Source organism: Netta rufina (genome assembly GCF_964035555.1).
Source record: "Netta rufina genome assembly, chromosome: 2".
NCBI classification, from domain to species: Eukaryota; Metazoa; Chordata; class Aves; order Anseriformes; family Anatidae; genus Netta; species Netta rufina.
In genome coordinates, this window is record NC_140124.1 from 34,043,832 (window position 1) to 34,070,693 (window position 26,862).

The window sequence follows — 26,862 nt, forward strand, 5'->3', positions numbered from 1 at the left end:
CAGATTTTCCAAAAGTCAGAAATATTTCCTTTTCTGCACTTCCACAAACATCCCTTGTGCAGCTAACATACATTTTTGACCAGCAGGAACAGCAAACAACGCCAACGTGTGACAGAGTTGGTAGGTTTTGGGGTTGGTTGGGTTTTTGTTTGTTTCAGAAGGGTTTTCCCCATGCACACACACAGTTCTCTGGCAGAAGAGTCGGGGTGCCCACTCCTACGTTTTATGCACTGGCTGCATCATTAGTGATTGAAAAATTCCCACTGCAACTCAGGCAAGTTTTAATATTACTTGCAAAAAAGGAAGTTCCCTCTGTCCCACACCCAGCCACCTGAACTTGGTTAGCTATGAGAAGGCTGGAGATAACATTTTCTACCACATACACACTAGAAAGTAATTCTAGTGATGGTGCAGCAGCTGTTGATCACTTCTGGTTGCATTTACTGCCACCAAAATGGGAAATTCAAAGAGCAAAAGCGTCAGATGGCACTGCAGCTACAAGATTTGTCACTCCAACAGTGACTGTGTCTGGTCTACAAGTCACTCGCTGCCCAAACAATTTATTTTATGACCACATCTGCACAGAAAACTGTCTAGCTTTACTTCTCCCACCATTTCACACAACCTGCACCACCCACTTCTCTAGCAGGAGGCACATTCTGCTTTAAGTCAGCAGCTCTGTGCCTGTTCATTTATACGTTTGACCCAGTGGCATTCATGTCTATTATTGTCTGTTCATGTTTGCTGCAACAAAAATGCAAAAAAAAAAAAAAATATATATATATATATAGCATTGTACCTTCTTTGTCAAGCAGAAGTCAGATATCCAACAAGGAGCTACACAAAACAGGGCAATTCTTTTACATCCCATAAAACTCTGAAGCAAATACTACGCGGAAGGATGGGGAACAATGCACAACGGTCAATGCCTCCCAGAGATACTGGAGACGGCAGCTCCAACATCCCTTGCACGTTACAGACTCAATGACCACATGCTTGGCTCACCTCTGGGAAGCTGCATTAATGCTCTAATCGTCTGAATGGCAGGGAAATTAGTGCAGGTTTGACAATGGGAAGTGAACAATCAAACTGAGGGGTGGCCATTAGGCAGGTTGGGTTTGTCAAGGTAATGGGAACTGCTGACATGCAGGTACACAAATTCGGTTATACCTGATCTCAGAAAATCAGGTATTCCTACTGTGAGAAGGAAATCGGCTGTTCCTGACTTGGCTTTTGCAACAGACAGCAGCTTTACACCGTGATTGAGAAGAGAATTGCCTGCTGACACTGAACACCAAAGCACAAAGGGCAAGCATGTCAGTGCCTCACAACTAGGGGAAGCTGTAAGACCACAGTTGTCATATTCTATGTAATGCTTTGTTTTAGTACCCTCATCTATTTTGTAAATAAAACCACACCCCCACATGGAAGCATGGAAGCAGGGTAACATATTCCATTAGTCAGGTAAGGGCACCACTTTGAAAGATCTGTTTCACAAAAACTAAAATTATTTTCACAACAGTCACCAGAATATGCATTTCTTCAAAGCACAAAGGCATCACTTGACATCAGCATAAACCAAGAATTAAGTCACATTGAAAAGCAGTGGAAGCCATGGACACTTCTCTAACATTGAGCAGCACCACCAGGCTTTTGTCTCAGCTCCTGAGCTGACAAAACGCGAGAATCTTTCCCAACAAATTTTGTAGTCAGTATGTAATAAGCATCCTTTCTTTGCAAGCTCACATGAACAGCTCCTATAGATTTCTACACAGTTGGATAGGGGAAGAATGACTAGAATACAACATGCCAAAGAGAAGAACGATGTGCTAAGGTAGGTTGTGACTGTCTCCCATTCCAACAGCCTGCTGAATCTGTACAGACACTAGCACACGTGAACATCAACAACAGATGCACAACTAAGACCACATCCTAAAAGGTCAGTGACTGCTCTGTACAGACAGATGAAGATCACACATATATATATATATACACACACAATATACACTTACTACACACCCAATGCAACAAAGGACTAGGGAACACCAACCTAGAGGCCACTGGCACATTATAAGCCTCCACTTCAGAGTACATAGTTGAGGTTGGCCTCCTGGTTGCTGCTCACACTGAGTAACTGTGAGTTCAGTGCGAGTGAATAAGCAAAAGTGTTGCATGAATAGCTATCTACTATTCACATAACAGCCTGATTCTATTAACTAAAAGCAACCAAGAAAAACCCAACACCCAATAAAAGGTGTCCCAAGAAATGTTGATTTGGATCCATTTCTTACACATGCGCTCAGTCCCTTATTAGGAGAAAAGGGAACTTTAGAACAAGAAGGCTGTTTACAAGGATAGTTTTAATATACCTTCCTTCCCCTCAAGTTAATGGCGAGCTATAGTTTTCATAGTGTTTTCCTGTTTGCATTATATTCTAAAAATTCTGCTCATTTGCTCCACAAAAACGCATGTGCTTGGAAGTGGTTTTGATGGCTTTTAGTCACAACCCCCTCTTTGATTGCCACGACTTCCAAAGCAGCTGAAAATAAGGGAGCTATTTCAAGTTACATTCCCTTCCTTCCCTGCCCACATGCACTTGGCTACCAGTTTGAGACACAGGATCAGAGGGAGCTTCAGGCTTCAAAATAACAAGAAATCTTAAAAAAGGAAACACATTAACACAACTTGATCTCCCTTCCCCCTGCTCAGCAAGCTTTGCCTCAGTTGACATCCAGCTAGGTCTTAAAGACCTCCAAGCTGTTCTTCACATCCTCAACCCAGCAGCAAGTGCCTGGCCCACCAGGGCATCCAGACTCTTGTCCCGATCACCAGCTGCTGTACGAGATGGCATTATGCAGCTGCAGGGCAGATTGTGTCAGCATTTCTCACCTTTCCATAAGCCCAAAGCACTTTCCCCTGCTTAGTACAGCAGCCTCATTGCTTGCCTCAATCATGACCATCTCCATCTTTCTGCAGGAGGCTCTGCAGCTGAGCTTGTGTTGTTTTTTCCCCCTGCACATGACCAAGGAATAACCCAAGACATTCAGTGCTACTAGATGAAAGCACGTAGGAGCTGTAAGAGACATGGATGGGGCTCAGTCTTAGATGTCCAGTTAGAGACTGCAGCTAAAAGTCACTGAGGAGGGAGCAGAAAGGGGACACAGAGGCAATGAAGCAGTAGGCTTGCAAAGCTGGCAGCAGCCAGACAGCTTCTGCAAGAGTGCCAGCAGACTTGATCTCCAGAGAAATAGCCCAAGAGCCACTTTCCACCTCTCCAATCAAGAAAAGAAAACCCTATGCCCGTACGTGCATGCGTGAGGAGCGATGTGCTTGCTACCATTACGTACGCAATGCAGAAGGCTGAAATGGGCCAGCCCCTTGGAAATAAGCACGTTTTGTTTCCCTCCCTCTACACAAGAGCAAGTTGCATAAAGTTAGGTCAACATGTGGTACACATATGATTCGAATGTAACATTTCCTGGCAACCAGCAGCAAGCCCAGAAGAGGATCTGCACTACTGATAGTGTAGATTTTTCCCATGACTGTCATAAAAAGAAAATTAAGCCTGTTGATCTCTTGAGACAAAAGCAGCAATCCCCATTCCACTGATTAGCTTTCCACCAGCTCCACTGCAAGGTTTTTTTTTCCTTTTTAAGGAGCAAAACCCAAGGCATACACAGTAGTCTCTGAAAGCTAATACCTTCATAGAGCGAAATAACTTTAAATGAATGACAAAACTGGCTGCAGATTCAGTCCCTCAACTCAAAATAGAATTTCCAATGATGGGATGATGATAATCAAAAGATAGGGACCAGCTTCAATGCTAAGACAACTACACAGGCTACCACTCTTCACAGCCTGGAAAAGAGATGGTTGAGAAATAAAGGTCCTTAAAATAATAAGTACAGAGGGAGAAAAAGTCATTCATCTACTACTATGCACTCTTCCTTCCAATACAGCAACACTTCCAGCAGAAGCTCAAAGAAAGAAGAGGAGATGGTTCTCCCTGCAACATGCCCTTAAACCATGCAACTCTTCACTGCAGTATACTGTGGATGCTGAATATTTGCATTAGTTCAAGAACACATTCACAGGAGCTCTAGATGAATTTTGCAACCCCAAATGCACTATTTCTGGCTTGGTAAGTCCCAGGGCTGCAAAACACCAAAAGCCAGAAGAACGTAAAGGATCACTACCACATCCTTGCCTTTATTCCTGTCCTCCTCCCAAGGCAAAACAAATTGGATACAGGACTACACATATACTTTTTTTTTCCTATCTAAACCAGTGCTACTCTTTTTATGTTCTTTATGCACAAACTCTAAGTGGATTTAAAAAAAATAATCATTGAGGACACTTGAACATTTTTCTATTTCTTTGTCTACCATCAACAAGAGCTCATAACACTTCTATTATTGCCTGAAGAACAAGTCGTTTGTGGGAGTCCTTCAATTCCTCTCAAATTATACATCTGGCAATTCTTAAGAGATGATCCCTGCTACTTACAACTTCCATCAAAGCAGGTACCTGAAATTACTTGAAACTTCTCCAAAAGCAGGACAATAGTTTCATAATCATGTTAATTTTACAAACTTAAAGGGCATCTTTGTTTATAAGAGCACGTAGCTCTCTCAGCAGCTGTATATGCACATCCAAAACAAAAAGATACCAACATCAAATTCCACCGAGAATTTTGGGGCTGCACTCCCAACACCCTACCAGCACTTCTTCAGAAAATCCAGTGCTGCTAGGAGCTACTGGTTCCTCATTGCACATTTAAACTGAAGTGAGCAAGATTTAACATCGCAGACAGCACAAACAATTAATTAGGAGAGACTACACTTACATGCCAAAGACACGGAAAAGCTGTGTCAATAGCTTTGATAGAGATGAGAACACATCTTGAAAAGGTGTATTCTTCACAAGGTCAGGAAACATACTTTGGGACTTGCCTTACAGCTTTCTAAACTGAAGATGTGCTTAAAATGGAAATGGCTTTCAAAAGCTGCAATTTTTACCAAGCGATGCCTTGGCAGTTCACTTTTTATGCTGCTAGAGTCCCAATTTCACAGAGCTACATGGGAAAGTAAGAAAGCAGTGGTGTGCAGGGGCTGCGTACTTCACTTCTGGACTTACTTCAGGGCAGTTTGAACAACGGGTTAAGTTATCCTTAGGTTTAAGGAAATTTAGCCAACCATGACATGTTACTTTAGCTGTATCTGCAGAGATTTGGTTCTATTCACAGACATTTCCCTCTCATGCACACAGGTGACAGGCTTGCGGATTTCCAGGCCCAACCTCACCTCCAGCAGTAGCACTATAGCTGGTAACTGGTGGGACAGCCGGGCCCAGGGGACAGTACTCTGCCTGGAGGCCAACACCAAGTGGTTTGTCACTGAACTTGCCCTTAACTCTTTTATTAGTTGACCCGGAGGTGGTGTTATAGCACGTCCTCCTCAGGCTCGGGGAGGGGATGGAGTTGAGGGGAAGAGGCAACATGCTGGAAGACCAGGCTGCCACCCAGAGGGCCCATACAGGCTGGAGAAATGGGACAGCAGGGGTCTGGTGGGATTTAACAAGGACAAATGCAAAGCCCTGCACGGGGAAAGGAACCCCTGGGCATTGGACTGCTTGGCTGGAGAGCAGATCTGCTGGAAAGAGCACATGGGGTTTTGATGGACAGTGAGCTGAACATGAGCCCATTGCATCAAAGATCCACAGCAACCTGGGCTGTATCAACAGGGTATGGGCAGTGGGTGGAGGGAAGTAAACGAATGCTGAATAACGAGGGATGACGACACAAGAGTAGGGCATCCAGTTTTCAGACCTTTAGTACAGAACATTGATAACCTGGAGCAAGATCAGTAGAAGGCCTCTAAGATGGCTCAGGGCTGGAGCACTTGGCCAGCGAGGAAGAGAGCTTCTTCAACCCAGAAGAGAGAGGGCTTTGAGGGGGACATCACAGCGGACTGCCCCAGAGAAGACAGAGCCAAGCTCTTCACAGAGATGCAGGATGGGAGGACAAGAATAAAAACAGACAGATTTACACAGGAGAGGTCTTTGCTGGGTGTAAGGAAAACTTGAAGAGGGTCATTGAGCCTTGGAACCGGTTGCTCATAAGGGTTTTGCAGACTCCATTCCTGGAGGTTTCCAAGACTGGATAAAACCCTAAACACAACATAGTTTGAACTCACTACAGGCCTTGCTCTGAGCAGAAAGTTGAACTACAAACCTCCGGGGGTCCCTTCCAACCTGAACGGTTTTGTAATTCCATGAAAGTACACATTGCACATCGCAACACTGGATCAAGAGGTTGCTCAATGATTAAAGTGACTCCTTTAGTGAAAATTACAGCTGAGAGATGCAAGACTTTGGCAACTGAGCCTTTGAACAAACAGCTTCACAGGGACAACCTGATCTAGTGAAAGGTGTCCTTGCCCACGGCAGGAGGGGTGGATCTTCAGGGTCCTTTCCAACGCAAACCATTCTAGGCTTCTATACTTTTTATTTGCAGTTCTAGAAAGGTAAAAGCTGATGGTTGGTTTCACAAGAAATGCTTTGAGCCAAGCAAGCTGTGTGTATTTTTAGGCTTCTCAAGTTTTTGGAATCACTGTTAGTTCCATATACTAAACATAATGAAATAAGCATCCAAAAAAACCCAATACACAAGTAACCATATTATTCTAGGCTTGGAAACAATGCACTGTTCTAACACTGCCAAGCAATCCTATGGTGACATTGCCAGAATTCTTGCACACTAACAACCATTCTAAGTATTAGAATATTTCTGATCCTTCAACTTGCCAGAAGTTATGCCTTCATGTACCCTAGAAGATCAAAACTGGGCATGAAAACAGATTTTTGCAGAGCAGAGCCCTGACCTCACCAGGAACTTCTTTATTTCTTACACAAGAACTACAAAATTGGAAAAAAAAACACTGGTCTTCTAACCCTACAAGTGTAATAAAAGCACAGCAATGCATCTCCAGTAGTGGCAGCTGGAACATTAACTCTAAAATAGGGGCAGATGTTTGACATGAGCATCACTATCAACTATTTCAAAAAAAAAAAAATTAGGGTCTTTTTTTTTAAAAAAAAAAAAAAAAAAAACAAAAAAAAACAAATAAGTTGGGTATTTTGAGCAGAAACCTGGAGTCCACTTCTAAAAGGTGAAGACTTTCCCCATACCTTTCCTCTTGATTACAACTCCAAGCAAATTATCAGCACCACCGTAGTGAACACTCGCATGAATAAGTCACTTCAAGTGAGAAATATGCTCATTACATGCTTACCCAGAGACCTTCGCTCCCACACCCCACATTTTAAACACCTGCAAAAGGTGTTTATTACCTCACATATACCTGTAAATATCACCCCCCGTAATTAAGCCAGGCAATTAAAAGCCACCAGCGTAAGCCTGTGTGTTGACTTAAGTGCTGAGCCGGGTGGTCTGCCTCAGAGGTGGGCACTTCCCTGTATCAGGTTGCCTTACCTGCTGCTGAGCCCCACTAGAGGATAGGAAACATGCACAGCTCAGGCAGAACGGTTAAAGCAAACTGTGGGGCCCTGGTCAGATAGCAGAAATCTGGGAAGAGATTTTTCTCTTTTCCTTTTGGCAGGAGAGCAGGAATGCCCCTGCGTTGCAGAAGTCCAGAGGCAGGACCAGGAGGCAGCCAGGGGCTGTGCATCACACCCCAGGGGCTGCTGCTGGACGGCACAGACCTGCCCAGCTGCAGGCTCTCACCCCAGGAGGGAGCAGAGTTCATAGTAATACAAACAACACGGACAACCTGCCTTAAAGTCCCATCAGTCTTGGGGAGGGAGCTTCCCCCTCCTCCCCTCCCAAATACAAGAATAGGCAGCACTGGTCCCATCCCCTTCTGCCCATATTCTCGACCCTGCAGTTAGGGCTACAGCAAACCCTGACTAAATTGACTTCCTCGATGCAGAGTCCCAAAGGGTGGTGATTACACCACCGCTAAGAAACGCAAGATCCATCACTTGGATGAAGCTTTTTGCAATGTAGCTGAACCATCCAAAGCACAGTGGTGACAGGCAATGGAGTTCAGTGTCTCCAGGTTAAACACCAACACCACAACAGCAGGTGAGAAGTTGACCTTGTAATCAGATAATACTCATTACCAGTCTGCTGTGCAACTAGAAAGCTCTGTTTCATTTCCACATCCAGTGTTGTATCAGGTGTACATGTATTAAACCTGAAGACAACGTAAGGCTGAAATGGAGTCCAAACATAACAGAGGACAAAGCAAGAACTCAAAGTGATCCTAAAGTACAGAAGCTACTCTGGAGAAGCTCCACAGGACATCTCCTGAAGACTGTCACAAGAACAAGAGATTGCCTAGAGACAGGAATCCTGAGAAGAGACTGAAAGAGCTTCAACTCTCCTCACCCCTCTCTGCACATTATAGAGCTCCAAGCATGTAAAAGACTGCTGCAGAGAACAGAACAACGCATTCTCCATTCTCCCACAGAGCAGGGCTGATAGCAACAGGCAGGAGACACACAGCTTAGTGCTTGACAGAGCATGCTGAGGAGGGAACAGAAAACAAGGATCCCTACCAGAGATTCCTACACCTAGACAGCAGCAGCAGATAAAAGTTATTTGTGCGTGCTTAGCATTCTACTAGCAGTTTTATAGCTATGTATTATTTTTATGGCTTGGATGCTTGGAGAAGGCTTGAGGTAAAAGATCATATTTCAGTATATTTTAAACCACTTTACTGTTGGTTCTTCGTGTAGCTCAGCTCATTCCTGCACCTTCCCTTTCCGTCTTGCTTTATGAGAAGTATCTGCTTTGTGTAATTCGTATTTATTCTTAATTACAATTGTTCCATGTTTCTTTTTTCTTAAAACACAGAAACTCCTCACCTATCCCTTTTTCACATCCTTGGTAATCTAGAATAAGCTGCATCATGAGCAGGTACCATTCAGCAAAAAATAATTTTTACACTATATTTCTATGACAAAATAACAGAACTAAAAAAAAAAAACCACCACACACCAAAAAAGCAAACCAAAAAGCTTGACACAGCTCAGCAGTTTTGATCCAAGTAATAACACAAGCTACTACAGATCACCAGGAGTAGTGATATGCACTGTAAGATTCACCAACTTTTCCTCCTAATCACAATCAGTCTCACTTCTTGTAAAGAAGCTGAATGCTGTCTTACAGTATATGCAAACAGGTTTGTGCCATCTCCACTCTTCTTGTGCTGCCAAATCTCAATGTAGAATGTGTACTCACGCTGCAACTTCCATCCAGAAATCCTTCCCTGTTACTACTTCTGCAGAGAGAATCGAAAGCAGAGGTCTCAACAGAGCTCAGAGACTGTTTTTTCATTTCCGTGGAAGAGCGAGGAAAAGCAAACCCTGGTTAGTAACAAACTTTTACCTTTGGAGGAGTTAACTCAGACCTCCCTTCCCACACATTCCTATCCCCAAAAGCAACCTGCAAGTCTCACAGCAAAGCCAGAAATACACACAATGTTTTCCTTGCTTCTCCGCTCACTCAACAGGTTCACACTCCACAGGCTGGGCTTTTAGTCTACCTTTTTTTATTACAGAGTTCATCAACACTGTATCTGTTTATCTGCTCCAAACAAACCGATAAGGAAATAAGCCTGCAGAAGATAAGTGAGAACTCTTCAACAGCTACCTTCCCGCTGAGCCAGCAAGTGCTGCTTCTGACACCATCTGTGTTCTGAAAATCTGTTCTCTAGCTCTCGATTCACTAAACATGGGAAAAAAAATATTTGGAAAGTAAATTTCTTGAAGCAGCTTCTACACTGAAAAAGCTCATTTTAAAATGCTGTAAAGAGTTCACGTAATGGTTCCTTCTCGGGAAAAGAACCCTACTTCGATTCCCATCATGTTGAATCCATCGGGAACAAAGTCTGGATACTTCAGTTTTAAGTCTCCACACTTAGACCTGTTTCTGGAAGGCTTATCATTGTCCTAATGATAAATACACCTCCAGCACTGAACGCTCACAAGCTAAGACAGAAATTGTGGTTATGAATTAAGAGACAAAACAGTACATTATTGTGCAAGAGAACACAGCTCAGGAAAGGGTAACACAGCTTTTAAGTTTTCTGCAGAGACTATAAGGCCAGGGTGCATGTTTCCAATGAGAGAGACAAGATGGTTATGTGTGGAGAACAGGAAAAAACATTATGGCAATGTCTCCTCTTGCCTCAATTCTTCGCATCCAATCTGGACTTTGTATTTGATAAGTAAGGAGAGAGAAGGGGAAAAATTATACCCACCCACTGTCACTAAAAGATGTGCACTAATTGTGGTTTTACTCCTCCAAACAATCTCAAGAAGTGAAACTTTGCTTTATTTAAAAAATAAAATCTGTTAATGCACATGTCCTTCAGATTACTTGACTGGTAAAGCAACTTCTCTGTACACTTTATGTGTAAGCAGAATAAAAGGAAGATGCATTCCAGCAAAGATCAGGGTTTTATGGAACACAGGTGTTTTCCTAGAGTCCTCAAACCCAGGAAGGCCAGCGAGGGAAGGAGAAAACGTAAGTGACCTCCTGGATGAATAGAGAACATGCTCACAAATAAGCCCCTAGCAGTCCAGACTCCAGCCTCAGTCCAGAGCAAGCACTTATATTTACTTAATTTACACATATGCTACCATCTCCACCTCCAGTCTCTCCTGGCTGGGCAAAGAGTACAAAAATATCCAATCCCCAGGTACAGAAACTTGCAGGACCTTGCCAAAAATCCTCTTTTGAAGTTCAAATTAATTACCAGGCAAGTTTTATACAAATTTAACCTTAAATGCCTTCAAGTGCATCAGAATATTATCTTTTATAGCTGCACTTTAAGAACAAGCTCTTCAGGGTAAAACGTTGTGGTCTTGTTTAAGTGTAGCAACTCATCAGATTACAGCAGGTCATTATCTGCCTTTCTTCTGCCACTTCACCCTGAACATGGTCTAAAAGGGTTATCTTACCTCTTTTACTTACACCACAATGGTCTGATAAGTACACAGTGAACCTAACATTACACAGAAGTGAACACAAATCCACTTGCTGTGCCTGGCTGTAAAAGTATTTTATTCAGGACTTGTTCAACCTATGCATCGGAGAAAACTAGCTAGCATGTTTTTCCTCCAAAAAGGCAACCAGAAAAATGCATCGTTAATCTAGGAATTTGTGCACCTGGTTTATGAAAAGTCTTACTAATAAATGCTTGGTACTCCCTGGCCATTTACACCCACTGTTTTCTCCTTGGAATAATTTCATGGGTCAAATAAAGCGTTGCACGAGACTTCAGGATAACCACTCTCTTCCAAAGGGAAGACAAGCTTTCTTTAACACTAAAGTTCAGTATTTTCTCCCTCTCTTGCAACACCAGCACCTTCAACCACTACTCCAAAGTGCAGGTAAGAACCTGCCTTCTCTGAACCCAAGGAGCTGCATTTAAGAACAGTAGGGGTGTCCTCCTTATCATCAGTAGTTTTGTGGAAGATTTTATTATTTTTTTGTATAAGTCAAGTATCCCTCTGTTGTGTGCTCACAGAGCCTCGCTGGTTCCAGTCCTCACAGATAGCACTGCATGACAAGTAGGCAGCGAGCAGAGCCAGGAGGCACTGAAATGAAGGCACACACCATGACTGCTGGGACCACAGCTGTGGGTTTTCCATGTTTGTCTTCTATAAAGAGCAAAACAAGACATAATTCAGTAGAGCTTAAGCCAATGCTTCTGCACAAATGACAAGGTAATCTTCACAACAATGATTACACTAGGACAAATTCTTCCAAGAACATTAATCTTTCTTCAGTCCACTTCGTATATCCCTATGTCACCGTAAAAAGAAAGGTGTTGCAGGGTAATGAGAGTGTTTTGTATTTCACCCTTAAACATACAGGAGGGCTGACAGACCAAATTAACCCATAGACATCTCTCATCAGTTGTTTCTAGCTTGGCTTTGAGGAGTTCACACCCATTAGAAGAAGTCAGTCTTGATTCAAGCAATTAACGAAGGAGTGATGAAGCAAGCAGATTGGCACAGAGGGACTATAAGAAACAATTTAAGTGAAATTGCTCCAGCTGCCACACACACACCCCACCCTCTCAGAAAACATTAGGCAAGAACATTACTCCAATGTAAGCCCCTTTCTGTGGGTACAAACTTACACTCCCCACCAAGTAACTGGCTACAAGAAAGACTTGCTTGTAGGAGGAACCATCCAAAGCTTCCTTACAGCACTCAAGAGAAGTTTTGGCAAGGTCCTTCAGCACCAAAAGGTACCAGAACTCAAGGAAAGCTAGACATAAGACAATCCTCTGATGAACTTAATCACCAGTTGCCATTTTTTGTCAGTAGCACTTCTTAGAGAACCTGTAAACTTACCTGATCAGTGCAGAAACAACAGACCTCCAGTACTTACAAAGCAAAACTTCAGGAAGTTTGTGGACAACCTGTACTTGGCAAGCAGCCCTGATGTAGTTAAGAAATGCAAAAGCACTGTCCAGCTTATCCTGGGGCCTGATCCCTCTAAATCCTGCCCCCAGACACAGGCCCAGGTCTGCACAAACAACTTCAGGACACCTAGGCACAGTCAGGGTGGTGTGAGAATGGATAATCTGAACTCTTGCTTTGTAACTTTAGCAAGTTACAGTGTTTTGAATAGGTGGAGCAGAGGGACCATTCCTGTGGTGGAACCAGAGGTCACCACAAAAACTGTAGCAATAGATAAGGAAAGGGAAAATTTACAATCAGGAAGCAGAGAGAAAACAGGGCAGAACCCTGTAACATACTAGCACTAATAGCTACATGCATGTAAGAAGGGCCCCACAGGGGAACACGTTTTTATGTTCTTTGCCCTGTGCTTACATCATTTATTCCCCTTTTTCTGAACCGTATGCCCGTGCTCTGATACTCACTCCTACCCCAAGCCCTCAGAGGCTACTTGAGGTTTATATCAAAAATAAACTAATCCTCAAACCAGTCACCCTCAACCATTTCTATTACTCCTCTTCCCAAGGAGTTAATAGCTGGTGCCAAGGGCACGACAAAAAAAGTGGCTATGAATTTCAAATAAAAATGGATCAAATGGATGTGGCTCATCTGAGGGGAGCAAAAGGTTCAGTAAGTGCCGAGAAAGTGCTTGTACTGACAGCACACACCAGAAGGACAGACTTCAGCAGCAAGAGGCGGTGTTTGCTGATACCCTGCTGAAAATGTCTGGTTTAACAGCCTAGGCTGGCCAAGGAATGCCTCCACCTTTCTTCTAAGCTAGGAGACAATCAGACGGTGTAAATGAAGAAGTAGCAGCAGGCAAAGTCAGATGAAGTAGGCAGAAAAGAGAACACTACCAGCACTTCAACCTCAATCCCTCTGCCCACCAAGTTCCCTCAGGTGAAAGGATGGCTTACCACTACTAAGATGTGGAAACAACATTTTAAACATGTACAAGGTATAAAAAACAGCAAAGACAATAATCTGTTCTCACAGTAGCCCACTTACTGTAAAAATTATGCCATTTTACAGAGCATTAACAGCAAGTACACAATATACTGGGGAGAGCCCGTAACTGTAATAATACAAGCAAATAACTTGCCATAATGCCACTCATTAAAGAGGAGCAAAAGATGGGGGGGGAGAATCAAAGAAAATACAGATCTGGATTAATTATCTGCTTTTGTAAAGGTTTTGGCCAAGTATTTAAATCTGAGGACTTAAATCTTTAAGTCTTAAGATTGCCGAGCCCGTACACCAGCAAGGTCTGAAATGGACAAGCTTTCAGTCAAAGCGAGTGACTGCATCAGGAAGTCAGCGTTCACCAAAGAATCCATTTCAACATTTTTTATGGTTAACTCGGAGCACAGAAATGAAGGCAGTTATCTGAATTGCTTAGAAGGCTCTATTGTTCCCTCTTCCAAAGGATTTTTCCCCAGAAAAGAATGGGTGGTGTGTGCACAGCAAGTGAAAGGTGGGGGAAGGGGATGAGTCTTGGGGGTGAGGAGAGAAACAGAAGCACCATTTTAAACGCAAACGTCTTAATTTTTAAAGTAATTTCCTACCTCCCACTGCAAGTGAGGCGGGATGTTTCTGATCTGAAGTTTCCGACTCCTGCAAATAAATCAAAAGAACACAGTTTAAAAAAAAGAAAAAGCATTACAAGGTAGGCTACACACGGCCGTGTCCACATTTAAGCATTTTCTACCAGAAGAAGCAAAACCAAATACACAACAAAAAACAGATCGCCAGGGGGAATGTCAGGTCAAAATCATCGCAAGCCCAAAAAGCTGTTACAGGAGCACTTACTCCATGTTTGACAGCCACTATATTTCAGGGAGTCTCCACTCTTTTGAGGACTATTTCTGTGTCAGCTTTAGGGCCTTCAGTACCCAACTCTCCCCATTAGAACCGAGTAATCCCTTGCATCTACACTGGGTTCTCCTCCACCTACTAGTCCTTTTATTACTTTTTATTTAAATTTAGTTCACCCAGAAGATCCTTCAGGACTCCACAGCCTCTAAGGAAGAGATTAGAAGCTTAATAAATACATTTACTCTGATGCTAAGCTCCCCATTAGCCTAACAACAGGCTATATTTTAACACATCTGATACTCTTTGTCTCTGGTTGGAGGGCAAAGGGGGGGACGGAACAAGCAGCAAATTCATTGTTTTCACCCCAAATTTATATCGGTTTTCACTTATCTAGCAAACAAAATCCCCACTTTGAAGTGCTACTGCAGAGCCTGGCAGCGTGCTGGCTGCCTTCACAGCCAAGTCCTTTGTCTGCTCCCTTCCCCCAAAGGGAGAGAACAAATAAATGCCGGAGATGCCGCAAACCCCTCGGGACTCGCAGGAATGTGCGGATTAACCGGGCTTCAGCCGGGCCCAGGTACTGCTGCCTGGCTCCTGGAGAAGGGACAGCACAGGGCAACATCGACTCCAGGACCACAAACACGTTTTGGGGCACTAGAAGAGCAGAAAGAGGGGCCTCTCGTTCAGCCACGTTTTCCTTGGTGCTTCAGTTGCTCAATGCTGACCCCTCCCAGAGGAAACCCCGCATGTTTTAAGGGCCTTCTCTGCCAGAAGTGTGTCAGTCGTGCACAGGCCAATGGAGTCTCGTGACGGAGCAAGTTTGAGACGTTCCTGTCTAGCAATGAACCCAAAAGCTTTCATTTTCCCCCTTGGCTCCTTTTAAAATGCACTCCTTCCTTCCTTCCCTTCGCGCCACCACCCACACTCGCAGCCCTGCAGGGAGCAGTTTTCACATCTCCAAGTGCTCTCCTCCAAAGGCTTCATCAGGGAGCAGCCCCAGCTCCCTGCTCACAAAGCTGCTTTGCCCAAATTTCCCTTTCTGGGTAGATTTTACCCCAAATGCTCTGGTGCCCACGAGATCCCACAAGAAACATGCTTTCTGCAGGGCAGGCAAGCAGGTCTCGCTGGTGCGGCGCTTGCTGGCTGCTCTCAGCCCCTCTCAGGCAAGAGCTTATTTCAGTACTTGATCATGATCATATAAATAGGCACAAACCCAGATCACACAGACCCTTTTAAGCTGTCATTTCCCATAAAGCAGAGGCAGGAGGTGCTCCACGGTGAGGGGAGGAAAGAGTTGCAAAAGACTTCCTAACACTGGAATATCAGCTGGAGAAACTGGTGTGAAACAGCCACCCTAAATCAGTGATACGCTTCTCTGGCACATCCAAGTAATCTCAGGCAGCAACCTGAAGCTTGAAAGTTTGGTCCGAAGTGGAACACCAAAAAAAAAAAAAAAAAAAAGGGGGGGGGGGGGGTGAGGGGACACGGTTCATTCAACCTTACAAACGCTGGGAAAGCATAATGCCGAAAAATCCCAAACCACAGAACTGGCAGTCAAAGCGCTCTTCAGGGTGCCTCGCATGGTGTCACACCAGCAGCCCCCCCGGACTGCCCATGGCCGTTCGGGAGGGCTGCAGCACCGTGACACAGGAACAGGACACATCCTACACATGCCCCAGCTCCGCACACCCTGCATTTCCCTTGGGAAGGGGAGCCTGGACCTGCCTGCTCAGCACCCAAAAGGATGGACCAGAGGCTTGGGAAGCTGTCTGTCTGCTGAGCTATGAAGAATTTAAACCCAGCTTTTGGGGTTTTCTCGCTTTCCACACAGCATCGAAGGACAAAAGCTTCTGGTGTGGTTTAAAGCTCTGCCAAGCAGAACTTAGGGCACAGAAATACCTTGGGTATCCCCAGAGGGAGGAGGAGGAGGTAGGGGGAGAAGCAGGGAAGAAACACCACGTTAAACTGCTGGCTCCTCCACCCCGCTCACAGAGCGTGGAAGGGAAGGGGAAGCGGAGCAGGCACAGTGCTGCCGTGCACCTCGATTCGTGGCAATAGTGAGACACCTATTGTACGACACTGAAAGGCCGCTTTGAAAACACTAGGGTGGCTCCGGGATCCCCTTCCTCTGGTGCTACGGACACCGCAAGCAGACGCCTGGCCGCACCACGAGCGATTTCAGCTCCTTGCCCAGCGCACGGGATCTCAGCCCCGTGGCGGTGGCTGCACGTGATGAGTTTAAAGCGTCCGCGCTGCTGCTACAGCACCGCTAGCAAGGGGGGGGGGACAGAAACAGAGCTCTGTGCGGTCACAGGAGTTACAGCAGCGTTAAATAAAAGATCACAGACACCCCTGAGACTTCTCCGCTTTGGTTACTATCGGCTCCCATGAACAAATCCACGTGGTTAAGACTCCGAGCTTTGTGTACGTCTAGGTAATCCCTCTCCCCAGGAAGAAGGAGCAGATTAAAGCAGCAGAGGTGTGTCTGCAACCCACGCTGCCCTCCCGGGACCAGCACAAGTGCCGTGTGAGCCGAGCTGTGCTCCTCCCTGCATGGGAACCCGAGGGGCATCGGCACCCAGCTTCCTCCAGAAAGAGCCCAAACCGAACGTGAGCATAGAGAGCGAAGAGCAAGGGACAAAGGGAATCACGCTGAATTTATTAGAGAGGCAACTGGCTCCGGGAGGATGGGCTCTGACTCCGGAAAGCACAGGAACAGAACTCCATGGGATAAACAGGGAAAGGAAAGAGAAGCACGGAGGCACCTTCCTGGAAATACCCTTCATCTCCGACAACGTCAGCGATTCCGGGTGCTTCCGATCTTCCTCCTAAACCTGCTCTCTTCAGCTCGGTGCAAGCAAAGCTCCTTTGGCTATCACACCCCAGACAGCACGAGCCCGCAGAGGGTGCTTTGTGCTTAATTCTCTCAGTTTTGTTACTTTAGAGCACTACTTGCAGTCACACCAGGCACCTAAGACCTGAAAGAGTCGTTTCCAATTTCACAAAGGTATTTTACTACAAGAGTTCTGTTTAATAAATGCATCACCTGGAGTTTTAATAAAGTCTTAGCAAAACACTGCCAGCATCTCTCATCTAGGTGGCTCACATGTGTCTGCACCTTCCCCACTTTAAGCAGGTTTCCTATTTCATCCCATCCACCCCAACTAGGCATTGCAAATAGCTGTCAACCGAAAAAAAGTCTTGGCAAATGATGCTTATGCTCTGGAGCTTTCAGAAACCTTCAAGTGCTATCTATAGTTCACAGCATAGGAACAGATATTCCCACTTGTTTCCCTTTTTCAAAGATGCCCCAAATGCCTTTTATTGGGAAAGCAAACAGACTTCCCTGCTTTCTGAGGGGTCCATAATCAACTACTGGGCAAGAACTTACTTTCCAGGTGCTGTGTAGGCACCTGGGTCCAGTCACCTCAAGCCACAGCTGCCGACCATAAATACACTGACAGACACCGGCTGGGGGTGTCGAGGCACACAGCCCTCAGCCTGGGGGACACGAGCACCTCGAGCACACATGGAACAAGAATTCGTGTGCAGAGACAGAAAAGCTGAAGCAACACGAAACGGGGAAGGTACCAGAAGCCACCTCAGCACTCCCTGGACACAATCTCCTGTATGTAAGCACACACAGCATGCCCATGGTCACCCATCAACACCCATGACCTAAAAAACTCTCCACATACTTGAGAGCGTGCTAAGCACCTCTTAGGGGGAAAAATGGGGGAAATCCCACAGTTTCAGCATTCTTTTACATGCACTCTCCTTCTCTCTCTCTGTCCCCTTCAGCCTATACACTTTTTTCCCTTCAACCTATCAAAATCCTATTAGACTTTCTTTTACATACTCAGGGTGTAAAAAACACCCCCTCCTCCCCTTCAGGGATAACTTTAAAAAATAGAAGAGGTACATCTATAAAGCAAAAACCAATGAAGTATTATATTTTTGCTCAGTCCCTCATTTATTTATTTATTAAGTTTCAGGGGTCCCAAAACTTCCCTTTCTGACAGAAACATGCATAGGTATCAAAGCAGCTGTGTTTCCACATGGTCACTGTGCCCAGGCTCACCACAGACCCTTCTCAGCATTCTTCCCCCTCCCCTCAAAAGCTGCTCCTCTCTTTTCCTTTTCCTCAGTTCCCATTTCTCACCAATAACCCCACATAATACCTGATCTCATTTCAGCAGCACTATGAGCTACCTGCATCATTAATGCCTTCAAATTAAAAAAAAAAAAATCACAATTCCTTCTGACACACACTGCCTTGGAGTAAGAGTTAAACATGTCTGAAAACAGATCAAGTGCACATCGACAGCTCCAGTCCATTCAATTGTTTGAACTCAATACCTACGGGATGGAAAGTAAATGGTCTCCTCTCTCTGCTCTGAGGAACATGCAGGGAAGGAAAGCTTGATCATTTCAGCATTTCATCCTTTCCAGGTGGGCACTGCCAGACCAGCTACCTGGGAAAGCCCTGGCACATTACACTGAGAGTGATCCTAGTGCACGCTGCAGCTGCGATCAGCACCAAGCACCATCAGTCCCCCACACCACAAAAGCTAAATCTGGGCAAAAAGTCCCCGTCCAAACAGGCACGGAAACAAGGTTGGGGACTCCTACGCCCAAATAGAAAACTGCTGCTAATAAACTGGATTTCTGGGCAAAGGGAAAGGTGTCCCAGTGTTTACTCCACACCCAGCAGAACACAAACAGGCAAGAAAAACCCCAAACTGAAATCCACCCTCCTAGCCACACTTGATTAGTTTCTCCCCCTCAGGTCGCTTCAGGCAGCTAATGCTTGATCATCCCAGAATGAATCAATGCTTTTAGTGCCTTACCAGTGCAAAAGGAAAAGCTGGTTTACAGGACAAATTAAAAAAAGTCCCGAACTCATATTGGTGTGGCTGGGGAAAACAAACAGAAGCAGTTTGTTTTAGTCACAATATGGGGGAGAGGTGTGGGGGGTTCTGCTCGTTATATCCTTATAGCAAACGCAGGCAGAGCAGCAGCTGAAGGCACTGAACAGCTTGTCCTGTAAGAGGTGCTGCAGCCTGCGCCTGGCTCCTGGCTTCCCGGCGAAGCTCCGTTGCTTTTGGCAAGCTCGGCAGCCTTTTCAAGTTGTTCGGGTCTGATTGCTGAAAGCACCTACCGTGCTGAGAAGTCCAGCTAAATAACGCTTCCCAGCCTGATTTTAAACACATATAGAAGTATATGTGGGTATATTATACCTACTGGATATTACATACATAATCGTGGTATAATGTAAATATACTTCTACAATCTAATTTATTTATTTTTTTTTATTCCTAACAAGTAATGCCGATAAATACAGCAGCAAGGGGTCACAATCCTTGCTTAAAAAGAAGGTATGCTGAATTTCTGTTAAAAATACTCAGTGAAGTGACAAAGGGAGGTTTGCATATCACTTCTGGTAAGACGTAATTAACATCGAGTGCATCCTACAAGGCACACCGGTGATACCTACTGTATTTTATCAAATTTAGCCATTAGCTTGGGAACCAGAAAGTCCATCTTAACACCTTACCTGTCTAAGGAAGGAAGATGGTTTCAGATACATAGTTGTTAACAAACCACCTCTTTGTGCTGTTTTTTTGTTTTTTAAACTTTTGTGGTTTTTTTTTTTGTTTCATTTGTTTTCTTTGTGTGTTTTTTGTTTGTTTAAAAAAAAAAAAAAACTTTCTGACCGGGACAGTAGAATATGTTAAGAAGAAGTGTTACTGCTCCATCTCAGACCCAACTCCACAAGCCAAGCAGACAAAGCTCGGCTGAGCCCTGAGCCACAGGCAAACTGCAGCAACGCTTCACTTGGTGTTGCCTCACTGTTTCACCGCACACCTGGATTTAAAAGCACTGTTCTACCACTCAAAATAAACCTTTTTTTTTAAATAGTATTTGAACTTTTTCCCCTCAAAGCTCATGCAAAACATAATGGTTGGATCCGACCACCCATCCCATCTCATCTTGCGCACACAACCCACTGAAGCAGCAGCTTTGGGAGGCGTGTTATCTAGGCACTCAACACGAAAATCTGCCTCTTGGATTACCTCACAGATTCCTCTGCGCTGATGATCAAATTTCCTCCCAGCATCTGCAAAACATCGCCTTCGCTTACTGCTTGCCACCAGAAGGAGCAACTGGAGCTGCCTGCACGGCTCGGCGCTCGGAAGCCACCAGCCAAATGACCAGACACTGTGCTCAGCTCCCATTTCGGGGTAACTCACCCCAACACATGGAAGAGGCTGGATATTTGTGGGCAGGAAATACCCCAGGAAGCACAATCAGAAGGTTTAACACCAGCACATCCACGTCACAACATACACAGTAGGTAAATCAACCAGTGCACTTGCACAGATAAACCAGAGAATAAGTAGGCTTTCACCCACCCCACAACCATTTGCTTCATAATTTTGTTTTTATGATTGTTCACGCCACTAATTAGACTAAAAGCTTACATTCGTTATTTGTAAATTCCCACGAGCGGTCCATAAAGACATTTTTAAAAGAGAACTGTGGAGATTCTGCCATTACCACGTTACTGCTGAATGTCTCGTTTGAAAAAAATTCATTTTCCAGGTGTTGTTAATGACTGAAGGCTGTTAAGATTTCTGTTACTTAATTAAAGAATTAAGCACTGCTCCAAAATTAATAGGAAATTCCAATACCTTGCAGTAGGAAAAGACTTCATCTACCCTTAGCTTGATGGCTTCCAACATTTTGAGCCTTCTCTCTCCCTTCCCCAAAGCCTTTGGAGAAACTGAAAGGGCGTGGGGGGTAAGGGGGATTGTTTTGTTTAAATGCCAGAGTTTCTCTTTCCCTCTTAGAGCAGGGGTCCACATCCCTCAAACACTTGTATTACTGAGCTGACTTTGCTGACCAGCCATTTTAGGGCTACGGTCACCTGCCATTTATTCTCTCACCCCACCACTAGCTTGTAGTTAACTGGGATGTGGATAACACTGAGAACACTCAGGATGAATATGAAGAACCAAAAATACCTTTAAATGTAGTAGTGCTCCTAAACAAGTGAAAGATTAGCCACTAACTACCCTACCCAAACTGAATTAATAATCCCTTAATGCCTGAACACAGCGTCCACTCTCCTCCACCCCCTTTTTTCCTCAGCCATCGGAGCAGCCAAAAGCTCCCTCTACACCCTTACCTATTTTCCTGGTGTCCATAGGGCTGCTAGCTGAAGCAGCCAATATTTCCAGACTTATTACAGAGTTTTACCCCAGCTGCAAGCCTGAAGTTTGCATGTGGCGTCACTGAAATACACGGCCACACTCAGGGATGGGGAGCTCTGCCCAGGGAAGAGAGCTTGTTGTTTAATTTTCAATGAGTTGAGCTCCTTTTCAAATGCCAGGAGGGAGAAAGAAATAGTGTAGGGGATTTCAGAGCCATTTCTAAAGGAAAAAGGGGCAGCAAGACTTGGGAATTGGGAAGCCAACAAGATGTTTTGTTCCACGAAGTGGCTGCTGGATAGCCCTCAGTGCTTCCAGCCTCACGCCTTCCTCCACCCATCTCCTTCAGGTGTCCAACAAGGGCACATGTTTCGGTGGAGTAAGTGACACAGATTTCATGAATGATGTGGAAGCATTGGCAACTTTTTCGGAATGGGAGGTAGGGCACCAGATTAAATCTCGCCTTAACAATAGCTCAGTGATTCATCCTTCCCAGATTAAAATATCTGAACTAAATTAGCAGCGTTTGTAGCCAAACGCTGTGGTCGTCCTATTGCCAGCACCAATTTGCTCAACCATGAGACAGTATTCGTGGAGAATATTGGAAATGCCTTCCAGATTCCTTACATCACCAGCACAAACCGAGAGTAACCCATTTCAGCCTTTTTCAGGTCAGGTTTGAGCAGAGGGTGTTTACACACAGTTTAAGGTCACCGTATGCCCCAGATTAACCATTCCAGTTCAGATCTGGCTTGGGGACGCTATAGAAGGCTTGAAATAAAATAGCAAGAGGTGCTCCTCTTATACCAGGCAGCATGCAGCTGGTAAGCAGGGAAACTACTCGCTACGTTTTTGCTATTAAATATCTGTTTTAAACCTTCCACATATGCTCCAGAGCTTAACCTAAAAGAGGTTTTAGGTATTCGGGGAGCACAGGGATGCAGCCAGGTGAACAACTCTGCTGTTACACCATTTCGTCCTACACACAGACTTTTTAAAGCGAAGCCCATCCCCTGACTATCTTGGGCTATTCTATGAAAAATGGCACAAAGCAACATCCAATCCCAAAAATTATCTCAGTAAATTAAGATTCCTCTAGGACTAAAGAAATACAAAGCTGAAGCACTAGTGCTGCAGAGAGCACCACTGAAGTCCACAAGGCTTTTCTGCTACACCTGGAGTTGGTGAGAATTCAGAGCCAAGGCAGATTTTTAAGCAAATCTCTTCCACGACATAAAGAGGATGTTAGGAAGGACAAACTACTTAGTCTTTTATTTTTTTTAAGTTTTAAATCTAATTCCTCATTACTGCTGTCCAGCCTTCAATCTCTAGTCAAGCCAATAAAAGTTTAAAAACCGATGACTGGCAAGACAAACAGCTTCTTTTAAATCCCCTAGACCAAACTAACAGGCATAGATTTAGTTGAATTTATCCATCGCTAGTCTTAAAACAGCAGAAGTGTCAAATTCACCACACATTCCCCATTATTACTGCTTTAATATAAATAAGATCTTCCATCCCAAAGGATTCAGTGCAATAAACCTTATTCACACAGCTGAAAAGTTGTCTTTAAAAAAAAATCAGGAACTTTTCAAGTATAAATCGATGCACAAAAGGCATGGCAAAGGTATCAGCTCTCATTTTGATGCCCTAGTAATTATTTTACTAGCTCACACACTGAAAGAACTGAACATCGACAAGAGATAGTAACTGGAATTCTGTGGAACCTTAATGTGATTCAGTGACAAAGTCCAGGAGGTGTAACACCTCCAAGGCATCGACAGAACGTGTGGGTTTTGTACTGGCATCACCAGGTTTTTGCCTTCCTTTCTGCTCACCCTGTCAAGACCCAGAAGTCATTGAAACTGACCACTCTGCAGTTTGGCTCTGTCATTTTTATGCTGAATGGCACCAGTTGCAGGATGAAAAAAGCCAAACCAATTAGGCTTACAGTTTTCTATTGTGCTTTTTTTTTTTCCAAGTTATATTTTCTGAAGAGTTCTACCCCAAAAGACAAAATCCCCTTCAACCACATAAAAATTGTGGGGACAGAACAGTACCAAATAATTTTATCTCATACCTGCACTTATGTTGCAAGCCCTACATGCTGTTTAGAGCTCTGCCACCCTCTCCCCTGCAGCCCTGAGGTGTAAAGCACCCTGCCTTTCAGCTGGGCTGCAGCACACAGTAGCATACATGCTTGGCAAGTGTACACAATTTTATGCATTAAGCTTCAGACCAAAGACATGTTACTGAAAAATGCACCTTTCTGATTGACAAATTGAACGTCAGAAGACATTAAGTAATATCCATACTAAGTTTCCTATGAACATGGGTCTACATGGCTTATTCCCTCCCTTCCCTTTTTTTTTTTTTAAGGCATTCATTCACTTTGGTCATAAGTACACCTACACTAGTAAACGTGTATCATGGTAAATGTTTCATAGTAGTATAGTTGATCTACACTAGTAAATGTATATTCATAATGTTTCATAGCAGTATAATTGAAACATCACAGCTTGTGTGTAAAGTCTCTTGTAATATTTTATATATACAAGATCAAAAATCTTGTTAATTATGTCTTCATTAAACCTCACTTTTAAGGATCACCGGAGCAATCTTAGGCACTTCCATCACAGCAGCTCTGTTCAGGACACGGGTTTATATAGCATACTACACAAAAAACAAGCCCTGAACTTTCATATCAGACCTCCATCAAAGCCTCTGAGTACTATTTCATTCTGTCCAACCAAAAAAGCCAAAAATTAAAATGCAGCTGTTAAATTTTAACCTTTTAAATAAATTGTAAAACTGTGAAATGTTGCAGCGGTACAGTTATGTTTAAAAGCACTTGTATACAAGATGTGTAACCATATTTTTGTTGGTAACCTTTATATTTGACATTTTTTTCCCTACTTTTATAACACTGTAAAAGTCTGCCATGACTTTAGGAAGCAGTGTAAAAAACACTCATAGGGACAGCCACCATCACCTTTTAAATAACCCCATTATTTTCCATTTCCTTTTTCACAGAAAACAGAAAATAGCACATGCTGTGAGGATGAGGATCACAGTAAGCACCAATTTTTTTACGCTGTAGATTTAAAATACACTGTCATGATTAGAGAACAAAAAATAGAGTTTACACTTCTGCGGCCCCAAAAACTGCACTTTGTATGTATATAGTTTAAATGTTTATCTGCTACGCTATTTCAGCTCACTTTGTATTTAACTGAGCATAGTAAATTTGGATAAAGCAAAGGCCTATACCATGCTATAGCTAACTAGCTTGTTCAGAGACAAACTCTGAACCTGTATCGTCATTAAAACAAGGTTACTTGCATCTAGTAACTTGTTTTCAAACACGCAGCATTTTGAGATATTTAAGTCAAGAGTAGGAACAGAGTTCATATGAATGACAATGATAATTTTGACCAAGTTTAGTACATTATTTAGCAGTTGATTGTTTCAAATTTACTTCGTGTACAGATTTGCAAGCTTACTGTCACACCAAGACGGTAATTAGCATCCTTTTTACAATCCTACAGTACAGATGAAGTGACAAGGACACCTAAGTTAGTTGCTTTTACCCGAAGCACAGCCTAGCAGAGCTGAAATACCCCTCCCAAAGGTTTGATATTCAACCATTCCACCTGCACCTAGGCATGCCCAGCAACTGAGGATTTCAGAGCATTTTAAAAAGCAATGAAGAGCAAAAGCTAAAAATACCCCGTTACCAAAAGAAAAAAAATAAATCAGCCTAAGGAGGGCTATGATGTTATAAGGATTCAACCACAGAATGAAATCATCCTTCCTTCGGAGTCACTGCTTGCTTTCTGCTAACACCAGCACTTACACATCAGCTTCAATGATTTCTCACAACATCACCCCAAAATTCAGCTCATTTCAAACCCCACTGCCACCAGTTCCCCATCTGCTCTTGGACTGAAGAGCGGGACAGCCCCAGGCACCTGGCAGAGCTGGGGCTATCACAGGGCTCACAGTCACCACCCCTTGCCCTGCCTCCTCCCAGACCTCAGAGAGCTGCTTCAATACCTCTTAAAACACGTGCACATCACTCACGGGGTGCAGGGGACATTCAGGGCTGGATGCTAGAGGGAGAAGCAGCTGGTCAGGGCACCTCTTTGCCCCTACCCCAAGGCAGCACTTACCCAGCCCCATCAGGTAGCACACACACGCTGGCATCTCCAGAAAACCCCACCAGCTCCAAAGCCACTTCTTCCTCAGGAACTTTCAGGGCTTCATCACATTGAAGCATGACTAAGTTCTGGACAGACTTTTCCATGCCTTGCCTTTATTATTATTATTTTCCCTTTTTTCCCCCTGCTTTCTTCAAGGGTACCACCCAAAGAGACCCACCCAGCGACACAAGTCAGAAGCCCGACACACAGCAGCTTGCTGGAGGAGCTTCACAAAGGATTTCCACCAACACTTTGTGGCTAAAAAGTTAACATAATAACATAGGTTTTACTTGGAAAGACATTTTGAGGAGCCACCACACAGAGGGCTGACACGAGCACACGTGCAACGCGGGATCCTCGCTGCCGTTGGTGTGCTCAGCAGCAGCACTGCCATGCAAGGTGCTGAGCTTCAGCCAATTTATGCTAAACCAGTAACAGTTGTACTAAGGGAACCACACGGATCAGGTGAGGCAAGCACAAGGGCCAGCAAGACAAACCACACACGTAAATATTTACTGCAGAGAAAGGGGTGGCAAATGAACGCAATTTTGTAATTTTACTGAAGCTAGTCCGACACAAAGGGAAGGCAATCTTTAACTCAGCCCTAAAGCTCGAAGAGCTCTGAATTATAATGATAAATCCATCTTCTGAATTTATCTCCTAAATCTTTCTCCGAGGTTCTCTGATTGCTTTCAAGGAGCAACACCTAACTTCACCCTTCCATGGGTAAAGCACGTGCTACATACCTGAAAGAATGATTTTGCTTGTGACTTGTCTTTAATTGAACAATTGTGATCAAGTCCAGTTGTATAAAGGGCATGCACCTTTTAGCTTCACGTAAAAGCTTGAAGCTCTATGTTAAACACAGGATTTGGGGCATGCTTACACACCACCACCAAATGTTATTTCTTGCTTAAGAGCCAGGGCAAAGGAAGAGGTAGAAATCACATTTATAAAAAAATCCCTCCTAACAGCATAAGAGGAAAAAGAAGTCTCCTAAAAAGAGGTATGTAACCTAGCTTAAGTGAGCACTTTGTGGAGGCAAACAAAACAGGCACCCAAATAGTTACCAGGACTAATAATTAAAACGGGACTTTATCATTTGCTATTAGGACTCAGACCACTGAGCA

General features: G+C 44.1%; 1 protein-coding gene across 2 annotated transcripts in view; it reads right to left on the reverse strand.

Annotated features, from left to right (window-relative positions):
* IGF2BP3 (insulin like growth factor 2 mRNA binding protein 3) overlaps nt 1–26,862 on the reverse strand; it is a gene marked incomplete at both ends in the record, with an annotated part of 106,939 nt that overhangs the window by 69,989 nt on the left and 10,088 nt on the right. For both annotated transcript variants that reach the window (XM_084306723.1, XM_084306722.1), the window contains one exon: nt 14,067–14,115. In XM_084306723.1, the coding sequence (XP_084162849.1) occupies nt 14,067–14,115 (49 nt within the window). The remainder of the gene's footprint in view (nt 1–14,066; nt 14,116–26,862) is intronic.